Source organism: Miniopterus natalensis, chromosome 1, assembly GCF_054644295.1.
Source record: "Miniopterus natalensis isolate mMinNat1 chromosome 1, mMinNat1.hap1, whole genome shotgun sequence".
In the NCBI taxonomy this organism is placed as follows: Eukaryota; Metazoa; Chordata; class Mammalia; order Chiroptera; family Miniopteridae; genus Miniopterus; species Miniopterus natalensis.
Genome location: NC_142081.1, coordinates 19,731,911 through 19,750,054, shown reverse-complemented (window position 1 = coordinate 19,750,054; position 18,144 = coordinate 19,731,911). Strand labels below are relative to the sequence as shown.

Below are 18,144 nucleotides of genomic sequence, written 5' to 3'. Positions count from 1 at the left end.
CCCAAAACTGTACCTGGAAACTGTTTACATTTCAGAACTGTTATTTCTAGGTACAGGAGAAATTGGGAACTATAATTTTTTAGCTAGGCCCACATTACCCAAACAAAATCAGGACAGTAGTGTTAGAAAGAAAGGGAAATGTGATACAAGAGGCAGTCTCCTAAGTAGTAAGTTTGCCTGATTTTGCGTTATTGTTTGTGGTAAAGACCGTTCTTATTATTACAGGACATCATTGTCTAAGGTCCTGCCACAAAGTTCTCCTTTGGGAAGGTGAATTCTTTTTGTTTGGGATCTACAGAAGGGCTTACTTACCCTTTGTGGCTGAGTACGACTTGAATACAAATAACACACTATGCATTATTCAAAGTCCAGAGAATTGTCCTATTACAAGATTACATTTCTGTGTAAGCACATACTTGCCTAGTCTCTTGTATAGGAATTTATTGTTGCTAAAAAAACGAATAGTTGTTATAATGTGAGGGTTTATTTTCATTTATGGAGTAAATGTTTCTTGAGCACCTTCTATGCACAAGCCATTCTAGGCAATGCAGGTAAAACAAAAATTGATCAGATCTAAATCCAGCCATTTCCAATGTGCATTGTCCAGACAGAGAAAAAATACATAAGTGGCTGCAATGCAAGGTAGAATGTGCTAAATGTGATAAGACACATACATACAAATAAATTTTTATAAGCATTCAGAAGAGGAAAAGATTATTTCTGCCAGAGAGATTTGAGCAAACATAATCTGGGGAAACTAAACGTTTTTATTTTCAGAGTTTGCTTTCACAGCTAGTGAACATCATCCTAAGACTAAAAGAATAGATTGAAAAATAACCAACTACCATTCACAAATTATTACAGATAGAGGCAGACTTGCATGTTATGTTATCTGCCCTTTGTGGATGTTTGAGAAAGAATGGAACATTTGTTGAGTGTCTGCTGTGTGTACCTGGCACTTTAGTTTATTTCAAGAAATCTTTACTGAATGCCTGGGCTAGATTTGCTTATGTGATCTTTATTTAATCCCTAGCAAACCAACAAAGTAATTAGAATTGCTTATGAGGAAGCTAAAGCTTGAAGAGCTTAAGTAACTTGAAAAGGTCATGCAGTTTGCCCTGGCTGGTGTGGCTCAGTGGTTAGAGAGTTGGCCCATGCACCAAAGGGTCGCGGGTTTGATTCTGGGTCAAGGGCACATACCTGGGTTGCAGGTTCAATCCCTGGCAACAGTTGGTACTTGTGCAGGAGGTAATTGATGTGTCTCTCTCATATCAGTGTTTCTCTCCCTCTCTCTCTATTTCTCTCAATCTTTCTCTTTCTCAGACCCCCCCCCCCTTCACTCTCTCTACAAAAAAAAGCAATGGAAAAAATATCCTTGGGTGAGGATTTAAAGAAAAGGTCACCCAGTTTATAAGTGACAGAGCCTTCATTTGAGCCTAGGCAGCATTTGAATGCAAAGCTATGCTCTTTCCCCTCCTGAGTCTCTGCCTTTCATGATGACCTAATCTGGTTTTGTAGCCTTAAATGCTGAACAGCCAATTCCTTCTTCAACCCAGTTGTAATGGCCAGGGCTCTACCCAGCTGGTTGAAATGTGGGCTTTACATGGACACTTTGACTTGTACTCAGAGTTAATTTGTTACCTGCTTAAATATTATTAGGACTCTACTTCCTTTTGACTTTTTTATAATTTATTTTTTAAATAAATAACTACATATAGATGGTTCAAAATTCAAAAAGGTATAAATGATATATAGTGAAAAAAAAAAAACAGTTTCCCTGCAACACTGACCCTTAGCTAACTAGTTCTTCTCCATGGAAGTTACCAGTTTTTTTGTATATTTTTCTGAATTGTTCTGTGCAGATATTAACATTGTGTGTTTGTGTGTATATTGTTATATATGTACATTTGTGTTTGTTCCTTTTTTACACAAAGATGTTTACTATGCTCGTTGTTCTGATCTTGTTCTTTTCATTGTGTTTAGATGTCCCAGCAAGATTTTTTAAAAAAAGAAAAACTCAGTGAATTTGAAAATATGGTTGTCACCACAGCAACATGTATTGAATAGATGTTCTTACTAATGACAGTTTCCTCACATGAAAAACCTAACTCAGTCCAAGCACTCCTTACTAACCGTGGTTACTCCTCCCATGCTGCTCACCCAGTGAAATTGTTTATGGGTGGCCAAGGTAGAGCTCGTCTGCCCTCTCACTGAGTCCTGGTCTCTTCTCCTGAGTGAAGCGTCTGGCAAGCACCCTTCATATCTGAGCTCACTTACTGGGAGTAGTGGTGGAAAAAGGCCTGGGGTGGCCCATTCCTGCCTCCTTCCTCCCCGTAGGTTGAGCCTCTCCCTCAGGTTTTCAGGCCCTCAGACATGGCAACGTGGTTGCGGGGAATGGGTTTGTTGTAGAGCCAGTGCCACAAGTGGCCTCTTGTTGCACCTCCGGTTACTTGCCCTCGGAAGGCTCGCTGGAGCAGTGACAGGGCTCCTGGGCCCTCTCCAACCATCTGAAGACCTGCCACATTCCACAGAGCTGTCCCTGGCTTTCCCATGGACTCAGAACTTTCTTTGTTCCCCTTCTTTGGGTCAGAGAAGAAGGTGAGTGAACAGCACTTCAGTTTCCCCTTGGGTTTGCAGACATGTGGGGCATCTCAGATTGGGTCTTTTGAGAACACTGCAGTCCTCTACCTCTGAAATGGTTTTGTCCTTTGTCAGGCCTCTGGAACACATTGACTCCATGCCGGACCCCTTGGTCCCCTCATATCTGCCTAGCCCAGGACCTCTGGATACATTTGCTTTAAACATGGGACATTCCCAGGCATGCATATAAAAGGGTTGGTTAACATTACTAAAGCTACTCAGTTCATCTTTTTTATCTTAAAAAATAAAATTCATAAAGGACAAACATAATGCTAGTGAAGTCTGTCTAGAAGACATTCTTAGGAATGTTTCCTAAGAACTCCTCATCTTACTCCTCTAGGTCTTGCCACAAGAATGACATTTTCCTAGGTCTCTTTATATGTAGTGTCTACAGATGGAATCAGTTGCCAGAAATCATGTAATTAAAAGTCCCGTGTATTTTTCTATTACCTGATTTTTTTCTTAATATTATTTCACATTTAAGGCTTTTAAAATGCATGCATATTGAGAGTGATGTTAATAGTATTGAAGAACCAGTAACAAAATTTGTGATACAAAAGTAACCTATTTCTAATGAGATAAATAAGTTGTAAGAATATTTTAAAGACTACTTGAAGTATACATTTACATTCTAACTACAGATATATGTTGGTATTTGTAATGTTTAGATGGTGATTTTTAAATCTATTTATTTGTAGACTTACCTTCTGAGCAAAAATAACCTTGTATTGATCTTGTATTTGTGTAGTAATTTTACTTTGGAAGTGTTTTCAAATGTACATCTTGTGATAATCTTTAGGCCCACAAGCTGTTGCTATGCCAGGATTCTGCAGGTAGCCCTCAAGGCCCGCACGGTCTGGCTTGGTTTCTGTCCCAGCCTCCTCTCCGCCTGTGGCTCACTGTGCCTTAGCTGTCCTGACTTTTTCCATCTCTCAGGTGTGCAGACCTTCTGGAGGTTCTCAGTGTCCTGTGAGTGGGTTCAAATTGAGTCAAGCTTCACGTCACTTTTGTTCTGTGCTATTCTTCTAATACTTGACACCCGGTAGGAGACATTTGTTAAATATGATGAATTTAACAATGAAGGAAACTAAGACTGAAAGATCAAATGTTTTTCGGATGCACGCAGATGGACCAGTGCAAAGTACCCAGATGCCTGGATTCCTTGCTAAGAGTATTTTCAACAGGACCATCTCGATTCTGCTTCCATATATTTCCCTTCTATGGATCTAGACCTGCACTAGCATTATTAGAAAGTTTTTTCCTAAAAACTTATTTTAACAATTTCCTTTTGTCCCACTAAAGGATTACAAACCACTCATTCCCGTATAACAAATGGATTGTGAAGCATCACCACTGATCTTTTTTCTTTTTCTTCTAGGCGATCTTTGGCAGCCAGACACTACCTAACTCCAATTTATGGACAATGAATAATGGTGTGGCTTGCAGAATTTCAAGTGCCACAGCTAGTGGCCAGAAGCCAACTACTCTGCCACAAAAAGTGGTGCCACCTCCAAGTTCTTCCTCCTCCCTGGTGCCCAAACCCCCATCCAATCACAAACAAGTCCTCAGAAAGGCAACATCCCAGAGGGCTTCCAAGTAAGTTTTCAATAATCCTCTGAGTTATATCAATTCTGTGCTAATAGAACTCTTTACTTAACAGAATCTTCAAGACAGTTTGTACTGAATTTTTGAAAACAAGAACACCTGAGGGGTGATAAAGGCTACCCTGGTCCTCAGCTCTGGCTCCAAATCAGAATCACCTGGGGAACTATTGAACCGTGCCTGTGTTTGGGCTCTTTCTTACCCTGTGGGAGGGGCAGGCACTGCTCTTTTAGGTTCTCAGGGATTGTAATGAGAGCTGCCATCACCACTGGGGTTCAGGGTCATTGCTAACCAACTCTTCCAGCCCCTGGCAGGAGCTACAATCAGTGCACCAGGTAACTGCTGAACTGTGGGTGTGGAAAAAGGAAATGAAAACTTCCTCCTGGAGGTATTCTTCTCTCAGTCATTCTGCAGAGTCAGAGCTACAGAATTTCATATAAAATTTAATACCCTACCCCCTTCCCTTGTTCATTTTTTCACGTTTAGGTGCTTGAATAGGAAGACATAGGAGTGGGATTTCATTGGGAAGGTTAACTTCTTTGACATTGGTCAGCAGGCTCTGTGTGGCAACATTTTTGATACTTTGCAGTCTCAAAAAGTATTAATACTGCCCTGGCCGATGTGACTCAGTTAGTTGGGGCATTGTCCCATACACAAAGGGGTGGTGGTGGGTTCGATTCCCAGTCGGGGCACATACCCTGGTTGCGAGTTCAGTCCCCGGTTGGGGTGTACAGGAGGCAGCCAATAGATGTTTCTCTCTCCCATCGATGTTTCGCTCTCCCCCTTCCCTCTCTCAAATCAATAAAATAAATAAATACATATATATATGTGTATATACATGTATATATATCTCAGTACATTTCCTCCTACCCTCTAAGCTCTGGCTAGGCTAATAATCAAATTAATAGAGACAGGTTAACATGAGAAAATCAAAGTTTTAATACAGATGCATGGGAAATTCACAATGAGCGTGAGAATTCCAGACAGCGAGGAGAATTGGGTGTATAAAACATTTCTGACAAAGGAGAAGGGGCTGATTTTTTATTTCAAAAGTGAGAACAGGTGCTTTACAGGTAGTTGAGGAAGGGGAGAACATACATGGCAGGAAAATTCTTGCCAGACAGCTCAAACAGTGGGGCACAGCAGGTGGGAACTAGCTAACAGACTTGGAGTCTTCTGCTGGGGTGAAGATTTTTTTTGTTTTAAATATATCTTTATTGATTTCAGAGAGAGGAAGGGGGAGGGAAAGAGAGAGATAGAAACATTAATGTTGAGAGAGAGTCCTTGATCGGCTGCCCTCTACACACCCCCTACTGGGGATTGAGCCTGCAACCTGGGCATGTGCCCTGACGCAAAATTGAACCACAATCTCCTGGTTCATAGATCGATGCTCAACCACTGAGCCATGCCAGCTGGGCTGGGGTGAAGATTTTTAAGGAGATTAAGCCAAGGCTTCCTTCCCAGAATAGGTTTTTTTGTCTAAATCTCTTGGGCAGAAAAGGGGGTAGGGTCAAAGGTTCCCTCTGAGTCTTGTTTCTTAACAACTTAAAATCAGTAACTCAAAAAACCAGCTTCAGGGTGGCAAAATGTTGGTTTCCTTTCAATACATTTTGTAGTCTACCTATTTTACCTCAAAAAACACATTTCCACTCCTGAATCAGATTTTTGTAGGTCGCATCCTCCACTCTACCTCCTGCCATTTTTCAGCTAGTGAACCAGAAATATACTGGTAAAGGGTGTGGGTTCTAACAGCCCTTCTCCATTCTAAATTGGGGCACTTTTCAGAGATGCCTGGAAGAGGCAGGCATTCTTGATGTATAAACACTTAGAGGAGGTTTCTGTATTTCTCTCGTTCTTATAATGGCTCCTCATTCATTTGTCCTTTATGAAACCAGGTTCAGTTGTAAGAAAGAATCCTAGGGTATTGCAAAAATGGTTACTGTCTTCCCCCGCTTGCATAGTGAATCAAATTCTGAATTTGGATCGAAAACAATCCCTTGTGGCTGTTTCAATTATATTGCTGCCATTTTCATCTATCAAACAAATATTTATCCAGAGCCTACTAAGTGCCAAGCACCATTCTGGGAATAATTGGCATCGTAGGACTTTACAGAACTCTCTGGAGCGTAGGGAAGGTGTAGGAAAGCTGCCGTTCATGGTTGAAAGCCATAGGAAGGAAGCTGTATGGCCCTCACCTTAGAAAGAGTAGAGTCAGATCCTTCAGGGTACAGCCTCTGGAGCCAGACACTACCTGTATCCACATCCCCACTCCACACTTAACTGACTTGAGACCTTCTGCAAGTTACAAGTTACTTAATCTGAGCCTCAGTTTCCTCATTTGTAAAGTGGGGATGAAAAGAATATCTGCTTCATAAGATAGTTGATAAATATTAGCAAAGTTAATACATGTAAAGTACATGGAAAAGAGCTGGCACAAGCATTCTAAACCATGCTCTTCTGCACAGGTTTGAGAAGTGCCCAGTTAGGCAGGAAAATGAGTGAGTCTCAGATGAGTGTTGAATTTGCCAGTGCACTTTCTGTTTGTGGATTCTCTGTTGCCAGTATCCTGAGATGGCCCGTGGTGGCCTGTGTGGCCGGCTGGTCTGCTCCGGGAGAGGTGGGCTCGGCAGCAGGCAGCGGGCTGGCCAGCTGAAGACGCCGCTCACTGCCCTGAACTCACTCCTGGCAGGAGAGCCCTTCGGCCTTCGGAGGTGGACTCGCAGCTCTGTGGACAAACTTTGCTTTGCTGCATTTTTGTGGTTTCTTCTCTCTGACAGGCAGGAGTGTGGGAAAACCGGAAACAGCTCAGCACCAAAAATGCACAGAAGGGGGGGAAAAGGCAGATTTCTTCAGAATTTAAGAAATATAATCCAAGAATCAAAAGGCATGCTGTGAGGCGTTGTTCCAGGAAATAGTTTCCAATTTGCCTTTAAAACTCTAACACAAGTCTCTGAAGCTAAATAAGTTAGCACTAATGGAGACCTTAACATTCTCTCACTTACGTGTAAAATGTACAGTGTTGTGAGTTCCCCACTGTTTTCAATATGCTTCTGACTTTTAGGAAAAAGGAAAGCACTATTTTTATCTGTACTGACTTCACAAAAAGTTCCCTCTATGCAGTATCCAGATAAAGTGTTTTTTTAAGTAAAGTTTTTATTTTGGGATAATTTTAGATTTACAGAAAAGTTGTAAAGATAGTGCTCATAAAAATTAGTACACCCAGCTTTCCCCATCGTTGACATCTGATATTGCCACGGTACATTTGAAGAATGTTCCATACTAAGAAACTGTCATGGTACATTACTATGAACTAAACTTCATACTTTAAGTTGATGAAGTTATTTTGAACCTAAAGAACCCTTTTAAGGCTTCCGAAATCAGGATCCTCAGATATATTCTTATTATTCTAAAGTAATTCATGTTTCTAGCTAGCATAGCAAGTTATTTAACATCTATGTGAGCCAGTTTCCTATTTTAAAATAGGGGTAATAACTGTACCTGCCTCATAGGGTCATTGAGAGAAATAAATGAATTAATGAATGCCTAGCACAAATACAGTGCCTGGTACGTAATATATGTAAAATAAGTGTTAGTTGCCCTGGCCAGTGGGGCTCAGTTGGTTAGGCGGCATCCCATACACCAAAAGGTTGCTGGTTTGATTCCTGGTCAGGGCACATGCCCAGGTTGCGAGCTCAGTCCCCGGTAGGGGGCGTGCAGGAAGCAGCCGATCGATGTTTTGCTCTCACATTGACATTTCTCTCTCTCTGTCTCCCTTCTTCTTTCTATAAGAAAATCAATTTTAAAATATTTTTTAAAAAGTAAAATAATAAAATAAGTGTTAGGTATTATTATGGTTAATACTAAGATGGCGTTTCAGGAAATTTTTGTATAATTTTTTACTTTCTTCATACATGCTGTATTACTTCATTTGCTTGGAGCGTATTGCAGCCTTTGCTCTGGCTCAGTTCAGGTTCATCAGGAACCCTCAGTTGTGACTGGTGATACTGAGTCACACTCAGGAATGTCATAGTTGCCCCAAGAGACACAACTAATGAGAAGTTGTAATGAGCTTTTGACCATGCCAAGCCCTGTGTTTTGGGGTTGAACTTCAAAATCCTCCTAGCACAGAAGTTGGCATTAGACAAATATAGAAGCAATTTCCAAGAGCATCAAAGTTTCCACATCCGAGAGGGTTGATTTTAGAGGACAATGGAACATAAAAGATGGAATGTCGTTTGGATTTTGGTGCAAAGGGAGTTGAGAATCAGAACAGTGGAGTCCTGTTTCTTTATGATAATATTCAGGTCACTTTCCCTCTAAAGGCTTCAGTTTCCCATCTGTAAAACAAAACCACTGTCCCCACTGAATAATTACCCAAAATAGCTTGTTTTCTGACTATTCTGTTGAAAGCTTTTTTTATGAGCACATTTGTTTTTTAATCCGGATGCTTTACAGCCATTTTGATCACCCCTTTTGGCCCAACAGTTCTTCATTAGCATCCTCAAACTCATACTCTTATATTTCTTTAGCTAAATCTCATTTTCGGTTCTGTGAAAAGAATGACTTAGATTTTTTAAACCTTTCCATAGTGCCAGTAGCTTTCCTTGATTTCCCCTTAATGTTCACAACACTTGGTAATTTAGAACCCACTTCAGACCCTCCTTTCAGAGCTCTTTGTGGTATTTCTTCCAGGCAGTCAGCTGAACTAGGAAATATGACCGCCTGTGAGCAAGCACATGCACAAGAGCTTTTTCATCCTTGTAATGACTTTGTCCCCAGAGCCAGTTACACTCTCCAGGAAATAGGGAGAAAGGAACCTGAGGAGGTTCGAGTTTGCCAGGGACCTAGGCAGAACTCGTAGGCTAGGGATGGATTTGAAAGGGCAGGGTCAGAGCTGTTGAACCTCAGGACACCTCTGAAGAAAGAAAACTGTCAGGAATACTAGACTCAACAAGAGTGCTGCTCTTCCAACAGCTGGCATTAACTTTTCTTACCCAGCTTTCAGGACATCCTCCCTCAGGGTGACCTCAGTGGAAATGGAAGGTAACTGCTGCTCTGTGTCAGCACCCAGGACAGTGGTGTGTGTTAAAAGCTGTGAGCATTAGGTGGGAGGAAAGCAATCAGGAGTTCAGCAGCGTGGTTAAACCAAACACCTATTCATCTGACCTGAATGTTTGGTAATGTCAGAAATATGATAAAAGATTTTCACAAATTAATGTCAGAAAAATATAAAAAGAAGGATCAGGCTTTTTTTTTTAAAGCAATAAATTTTTAACATACGTTTATTAAAATGAGGTGAAGTGATCGGGAGTTACAGTGGTCCAGCAGTAGGTTCTTGATGTGAGCATACAAGATGTCATATTGTAGGTTAACCATCTTCTGTCAGCCTCTTAGCCTTTTATTATTTGTATTTCAAGAAATATGATTGAATCTGTGGCATATCCATTCTTGAATAAAGAATTCTCTAAATTATGCATTCCAAAGAATATAGTTAAGAAGGGTTCCTAGACGCAATTCTAGTGTGGGCAGAGGGAGAGGGGGTTGTTTCCCTTCACATCAACAAGCAATTCTCAGATACCAGCAGGGTGTCCAAGAATCCAACTCAATTCTGACTCTATCTACCTGGAGATAGTATCAGGTTCCCCAGGTAAAAGAATCAGTCCTATAAGATTATGAGTGTGTGCACACACACACACACACACTTCAGGTGTCAGCCACAAACCCAGACTTCTAACCTGTGCTCTGACCAACCAGCTATCAATTGGGAGCTATAGATTGGTAATTCCAATGACCCCTTCCAACTCAGGATGCCAGTGCAAGTCCAGGTTGTTACCTGTACTTCTGACCTACTGGCTATAAATCAGAGGTTCCCAAAACCCACTCCTTGGGTTCAATTAATTTGCTAGAATAGCTCACAGAACTCAGAGAAACATGTTACTTACTAGATGGCCAGTTTATTGTAAAAGGATGTAACTCAGGAACAACCAGATGGAAGAGATGCAAGGAGCGCAGAGCTGCCGTGCCGTCTCCCCACATCTCCGCATGTTCACCATCCAGAAGCTCTCCGAACCTCCTCCTCTTGGGTTTTTAGGGAGGCTTTACATGCGCATGACTGATAAATCACCGACCAATTTGTGATTGATTCAACTCAAAGTTCCAAACCTCTAATCACATGCTTGGTTCTCCTGACAACCAGCCCCCATTTTTAGGTGCTTCCAAGAGCCACCTCATTAACTTAGCAAAAGACACCTTTGTCACTCTCAACACTTAGGAAATTCCAAGGATTTGGGGAGCTATGAGCCAGAAAAAGGAGCAAGACACGAAATATATATTTCTTCTTATAAATCATGCTATTGCAATAATCATAGACTTTTAGAAAAGTAATATAAAGTGAAGAGCAAGCAATAAAATTAGTTATGCTCAAAACTCATATTTAGTTTCGAGTCAGGGAAGGAGAAAATAAATACAGCTCTGCCAGAAAAAGAAGAGAATTAAAATAAGAGGTTTTAAAAGAAGATAAAGGGGAGACTGAAAACTTAGGAGAACGCTGTGCACAATTGCATGCTACTAAATTTTAAAAACTGGATGAAAGATATCATTTGAAAAAACAGCAACTGTCAATTGAATAAAAAGAAAACCAAGTAGAACAAGGCAAAAGATTTTAAACTACCAAAATTGGTTCTTAAAGAAACAGGGTACACGAGCAAGCCTAGGAAGCAATTTTAAAATATCATCTCCAGCCCTAGCCGGGTGGCTCATTTGGTTGAGGCGCCGTCCCATTCACCAAAAAACAGTTGTGGGTTCAAACCCTGGCCAGGGCGCATAGGAAAGCAACTGATCCATTTATCTCTCTCACATTAGTGTTTCTCTCTCTATGTCTCTTTCTCCTCTCTCTCTAAAATCAACAAACATATCCTTGTGTGAGGATAAAATATATGTGTGTATCATCTCTAAAATATTTTTTGAACCTTTTATTTGAAATCTTCGGCGGCTTTCAAGTGCCTGCAAGATCAAGTTGTCCTTGCTCTGACAGTAAAGCCTCCTGCAGTATGCCCCCTGGCCTGCCTCTGGCCTTCCCTGTGCTCTACTCCCGCCTTGCACAGCCTGCTCCACTGTGTTCCTACATGCTCATGTCATCCCCTCCACAGAATTCTCGTAGCCTCTTGAATCTAAGTCCTGTCTTTTATTCAAGATCAAGTTTTAACTTATCACCGTGATGCCACTTTACTAACTGCCCCATCCTTAGCTCCCCTGCCATCTACCTCCTTGCCTTATTTTTTCTTCTTACATGTATTCTGCTTCCAATAAATCTCCTAGGGACATATACCCTGTCTTCACCATTTCATCACATCTATGTTAAATGTCCACTATGCTGTGCATTGCTCTGGATATTGGTGATAACACCAGTAGACAAAACAGACATGAGTCCTGCTTTCATGAAGTTTGTTTTTGAGAAGAAGAGATAAGTTCAGACCCCTGCTCCTGATATAGCTTATATTCATGATGAGCTGTCAGGAAATGGTGCTGGTGGTAGTGATGTCATTTTTTGCATCAAGGTACATGCATGGAGGATCACTAAATAGCAATTATCATTGATCACTTATATTGTGTAGAGTGTTACGAGAGGCAGTGGAGCACAACTGCTAACAGCCCAAGGTTTCCAGTTAGATTTGAATCTTGGCTCCTTCACTTAATTGACTCATATAGTAAGTGCCCATGCATGCTGGTTGGTGTAGCTGTAAATTCTGCCACTGCTGCTGTTCCCTGTTAAAAGAAATCACATTTTTGTTGTTAGTAAGATGATATTCGTAAGTGTGATTTGGCTCTAGCTAGCAAGGCTATGGAAATTCAAACACATCCTGATTTCCTGAACACTAATAACTCTGATGACTATTGAAGGCAAAGGCTTAGTTTCAAACAAAACAAAAGATTAGATTTGGACCTACTGACTTCCAGTCAAGTTGGCTCCATAAGTTCACACTTAATATTCTCCCTCTGCTTCAAACACATAGCAATGAGAGATAAAAAGCTTAAAGAAGAAAACCAAAAGGACAGAGCTGAGCTTCAAAACAAGGGAAACATCTCCTTTGGCCCCCAGCTATACAGAAATAAATGCGAAGCGGTGAAGGAGCTGCAGCAACAAGCTTTCGGAACTCTACTTTGGAAGCAGGCAGTGGCAGCCTGGAGTTCAGCCTCTGTGGCATATTGGTCCTGAAAGTGCCCTACCCAAGAGGAGAGACTAAAACCAGGCTTGTTAACTGAAAAGAAAACAGTGGTTTTTCAGCTGGGGATGATGTTGGCAAAGTCTGGAGTCATTTTTGGTTTTCATAACAGGGTGGCATCTAATGAGTAGAGTTTAGGGATACTGCTAAACATCCTAAAAAGCACAGGACAGTTCCTCAGCAAGGAATTATCCAGTCCAAAATATCAACAGCACCAAGGCCAGAAAATCTTTGAGCTCAAGAATTCAGTGTGCTCTCCTAATGGGAGACTGGTAAAGCTGGCATGGACCCTCTTTATATGAGATATGGGCCTGCAGAGTCTGGAAGATAACATGACCTTGCAACATCCATGTCTCAGAACTCACCTGGATTTCTAAATATCACTGAGGCAAGGGCACCAAAATAGCACGGTAAAGTCTGGTCTGGACTAGGGTCAAGGGGACTGGGTGGAGGCAGCTATAAAATCTTCAGATAGGAAGCGAGGAGCAAGTAGAGAGGCAAGGGAGAGATGATTGCTATTCAAAATGAGCCTGCAAACCAGAATTCCAAAACACGAACACATCTAATACTAAGAAAGGTTGCCAACAAAATCAACAACTGGAACATGAATTCCTTACAGATTAACTTAATATTTTTAAATGGTCAGACGTGTTGGATTATGTATCTAATAGGAGCATCTTGTGGGACATGACGTGACTCTGATAGGAGTATCAGTAGAGAGACCTGAGAGATAGGCATATTTTAAAGCAATATTTAAAAAAATTATAACCGAGAGTTTTCTGGAATCAAAGACATGAGTCCTCAGCTAAAAAATTTGTTCCATGTACCAAAATAAATGTACCTCTGGACATATCATAGTGAAACAGCAGAACATTAAGCATGAGGGGAATTCTTACACCTGAGCAAAAATTCACTGTAACTGCAAAGGAACGCAGAATACCAGCCTTCTCTCCAGCAACAAGAAGTGGCAGAAAACAAGAGCTAATAGCTTCAAAGTGTTGAAGTGAAGTAACTTTCAGTCTAGAATTTTATGCATAGCTAAACTGTCATTCAAGAGAGAAGGCAAAATAAAAATAGTTTGAAATATTTAAAGTCTAAGAATATACCACCTGTGCCCTCAGTGAAAGAACTGGTAAAGATGGTGTAGGATAAAGGATAACACAGAAGTGTTGGGTAACATGAAACAGTGAAGTACAAACATTTTATACAATGTCATTAAGTGTTAGTGGCTATGAAAACAATTGTTGGTCTGCTGTAAAAAGAACACGTTCAGGGATAAGAGTAGTGAAGGTATTACAGGCCCGTGTCAAGTTGAAGGGCAAGAGGAAACACTTTCTTAGGACAACAGCTAAATAATTGATATATTTAGGTCTGTAATTTTCAAACCAACAGAGGGGGAGATAAGGGAATGTAGAAGCTTTATAAACCCAGCAGAAGGCAGGAAAGCAAAGGGAAATTATGGTAAATGGAAAATAAGAACTAAGATAATAAAAAATCCAAATGTATGAGTAAGCACAATAAATTTTAACAGATTATACTCTTCTATTGAAAGATAGACTACCAAATTGCATTTTTTAAAATGTTCAGTTATAGGCTACTTAAAAGAGACATACCTAAAGTGTAATCTCACAGAAATGGCAAAGGATTGGGAAAAGATAAACCATGCAATACTAATTAGAAGGAAAATTAGTATAGCAATAAATAAAATAGAATTAATCAAAAGTATTAATAGGAATAAAGTAAATCCCTTTTGTGCACTTAACATTGTAAATTCAAAATATAAAATCAAAAACTTACAAAATTAGAAGGAAAATTTGGCAGATTATCATTATGGTGGGTGATTTATTTAAATATACTTCTATCAGTATAAGTAACTCAAACAAAAATTTCTGAGGATTTTGAATATTTGAAATACATAATTAACAATTTGCTTTAATAAGTGGCTTTTGATCTTTTTTTGACCACTTATAATCTTAAAAATACATTTTCTGTGCATCTTAGTAAAAATATCTATCAATATGTATTATGACGAAAAGGGTTCAAAAATTCCCTGTTGTTTTTAAAAGCTGATTGTGTCCCCTAAATTTTACAATGTTCTTATTAGTCACAGTTGACAGTATGAAAACATTAATAGCTACGTATGGATTCCACCCAAAAGGGAGAATATACTTTCTTTTTCTTTTCAGGTGTATGTGGAACATTTATAAAAGTTCAGCACATACTGTGTCACAAATGAAGGCTCCACACACTTCAAAAAATCAGTATCAAATAGTTCACACTTTTTAACTATAATAAATACATTTAAATTAGAAATAATAAAAAGATAGGTTTTTTTAAAGGCTGTTTGAAAATTTAAAAAAAAAATAGAGAACATAATACTCATGTGTTTCAGAGGTAATCATAGTGAAAATCATAAAACATTGAGAACTGAATAGCTTTGAGAGTACTACATAAATTTGTGGGATAGCCAAAACTATACCCAAAAATAAAGTTGTAACCTTAAATGTGTTTATGAAAAAGACAAGAAGGCCCAGCTGATGTGGCTCAGCGGTTGAGCATCAACCTATGATTGTGGTTCGATTCCCAGTCAGGGCACATGCCCGGGTTGCGGGCTCGATTCCCGGTAGGGGGCGAGCAGGAGGCAGCCGGTCAATGACTCTCTCATCACTGATGTTCTTTCTCTCTGTCCCCCTCTCCCTTCCTCTCACTGAAATCAATAAAGACATATTTTTTTAAAAAGACAAGAAGGTTGAAAATGAGTTAATCATTTAACTTGGAAAGCTAAGTAAAAGGAACAACAGTAAATTACTAAAAATGAAATTAAAATACAGCCAAATCATCAAGAACAGCCAGCACATGGGAGCACCATGAGAGAACAGTGCCTCATAGAGTGGCACATGGTAGGTGTTCATTAAGTACATGATGAAGGAATGAATGAAATTGATATCAGCATAGAGGATCACCTCTGGAAAGATTAACAAAAAAAAGAGGAAGGGCCCACATAAATAATTTTAGGAATTAAAAGGAATATAATGACAAATATAGTGGATTAGATGAAGTGTAGTGTTTATAAAATGGAGTCCTATCACCACTACTCAGCAAAAGTGGACTTTACTGTTTCTTGAATTGGTTTTGGAACCAGATCCAAATTAATAATGTTCTAATTGTTATTTGCTGAGGATTAGCCTCATATTAGATTCTGTTTGTAGAATATATCTATAATCCCATACTGATAGATAAAGGGGGAGGCACACACACACTTGTGTGCACATAGGTACATTGTAAGGTAGTTAATCTGTGAGTAACTTTGCTAAGAAAAGACCGTGTTCTTCCTTTGGAAGTCAGTTCTTTAACCTAAATTGCATCTTAGGATTTCTTCCCTCCTTTGGGAACTGAAAGAGGTTGGTTGTCACAAGCATTTTATAAAAATGATATAGTTTGAGGGCATTTCTTTTCAGGACCTTCACAGATGCCACCATGTCATTTGCCACAGCCCAGGCGAGGTCAGCATTTCTAGCTCTCCTCTTCCTGTAAAACCTTGAGTGTTTTCCTTTTGTGGGTCTTTCCTTCTACAGAAAGGTCATCCTTGATGCGGTGGCATGAATCCAAGATAAACTTTTACTAAACCATTGAAACAGAAAGCTAGTACCTCTGTGTCAGAGATGTGGAGAGCCTTGAAAAGAACCTGAAGAGAAACAATATAGCCCAAACCACAGTCAACCTTATGAAGTAATGAACAAAACAGATCTTAAAGAAAGGATATCACTTTCAGAAAAGTTTCCACTGATCAAAATAATGGGGGGAAAAGAACAGAGGAAACCACAAATAAAGGACCGAAGGGTCACAAAAAAGCACGTCAGAAGCCTTACCAGCAAAGTGGATAATGGGGATCTTGCTCAGTGTAACCCTCCAGGACTGGCGGCGGTGTGTTACATAGGCCGGCTGGGTGGTGCGGTCTGGTCTTGACGCCAGCGGAACTCCTAGCCTGGTATTTGATCAGCTTGTATTTCCTAAGCAGAGACTCGCACTAAAAGAAATCTTCCAAAATGACAAATGCAGGCAACATTTCGGCCTATAGAGAGATGACTTGTTTGTACCACGTTCTTGAACAATTTCTTTGAAAGGCCCAGAAGAGCTGCCCTCTTTACTCAAAGTAGGAATAGTGTCCATGTCAGGCTCTTCCTTGGAGTTCAGAGAAGTGGGTGGGCAAGAGGAGTGCATAGGAATGGAGCAGGTGAATTGGATTCTGGGTCAGGAAGTGTATATTTAATATCTAAGGAAACTCTCCAGGTACTAGCTATGAAGACGTCCCGAGAAAAAGAGACTGCCATAGTTGAAAAGAGCGTGTCACTATTAATGGAATTCTGCTAATTCTTTGCTGCTACTATGCATGGGCACATTTCTTATCTCAGTTTTTAAGTGGCTCAGTTAATCAGGAAGCCTGCTCTTCAGCAGCTTGTGCCAATTCTAGACAAATAATTCAGGCTCTTCTCTATGGACAAACCAAGCCAGTTACCACAGCTGAGATTGTACTGAGCCTCTAACTCTCAACCTTTGACTACATTGAATGCTTTCCATCTCCTAGAACTTGTACCAGATAGGATTTATATGAGGTAAAAAGTTAATGGCACCTTTCTTGGCCCACCTTTTCAGAATTTCTCACCGGAAAACTCATACTTTTATAACTCCAGTTTTTCTGAGTTCACTGTTAGCAACCTCTTCATATTCTGAATGTACTATGTTCATAGAGCAGCAGGTCATGGAGCCGCATTAAACACACATTTAACTTTGCACGTTCAGCTATTCAGAGACAAAGAGAAAATACAGTTTCAATAAGGTAGCTGATTCCATTTGATATTCCACTCAGGATAGATAGGAGATGTGTTGTTCCTCTAGTCAGTCTCATTTCCCATGAGCCTCTCAAGAAAGAGCAGCCCACTGTGTATGTGTTGTTCTTGTGCTCAGAGAGGCATTTTTCACAACATGGCCCCTTGCTACAAGCCAACTACTTCATTTGGTGCACGATTTAAGAAACAGTGATTCATTCTAATGCTGGCAGAAAAAAAAAAAAAAATGTGTTAAATTTATTAAGAGATGGTTTGTCAATCTCACATGAGACCTTTCTTTCTAAGACATTTTAAGAATAATTTTGACTATGAGATTTCTGCCTTGTAGGTTGCCAGTTAATTACCTTTGACTCTAATAGCAAATTGCTGTTAATGTTCAGATTCTGAATGTCTTGTGGTCATTCTTCTACAGTTTAGCACAGTAGTCCAAACTGAGTTAGTCAGTGAGTCACCCAGTTTAATATTTCTGTGTATAGTAAACTTACAGTGAATGCAGAGATTGGCAATATTCCTAAGTAAAAGTAACAATACTAATAATTATGTTAATGGCCCTAATATAGTATCAGACACTGTGCTAAGATGTGCGTTTCATCCGCAACAACCCTATGAGGTAGGTCCTTTGATCCTAAAGTTAAAACATAGTAACTGACTTAAAGACAACCAGGGAAACATATATATACCTTCCCATGTATTTCCTAAAACACAGGTCATCCCAGGAAAGCAGCAAAGAACCGTTGCAGGAGCAGATCAGCAAGTGCAAGTTCGCTTACAGGCCCTAGACAGGCTGTATTTCAGAAGTTCTTACTGAGGAGTGGGCTCTTCAGAAGTTGAAA

At 40.0% G+C, this 18,144-nt stretch overlaps 1 protein-coding gene across 1 annotated transcript in view; it reads left to right on the top strand.

Annotated features, from left to right (window-relative positions):
- Positions 1-18,144, top strand: part of TTLL5 (tubulin tyrosine ligase like 5) — a 195,129-nt gene that overhangs the window by 170,015 nt on the left and 6,970 nt on the right. Inside the window, exon 32 of the mRNA XM_087818959.1 lies at positions 4,019-4,236. Within this exon, the coding sequence (XP_087675085.1) occupies positions 4,019-4,236 (218 nt within the window). The remainder of the gene's footprint in view (positions 1-4,018; positions 4,237-18,144) is intronic.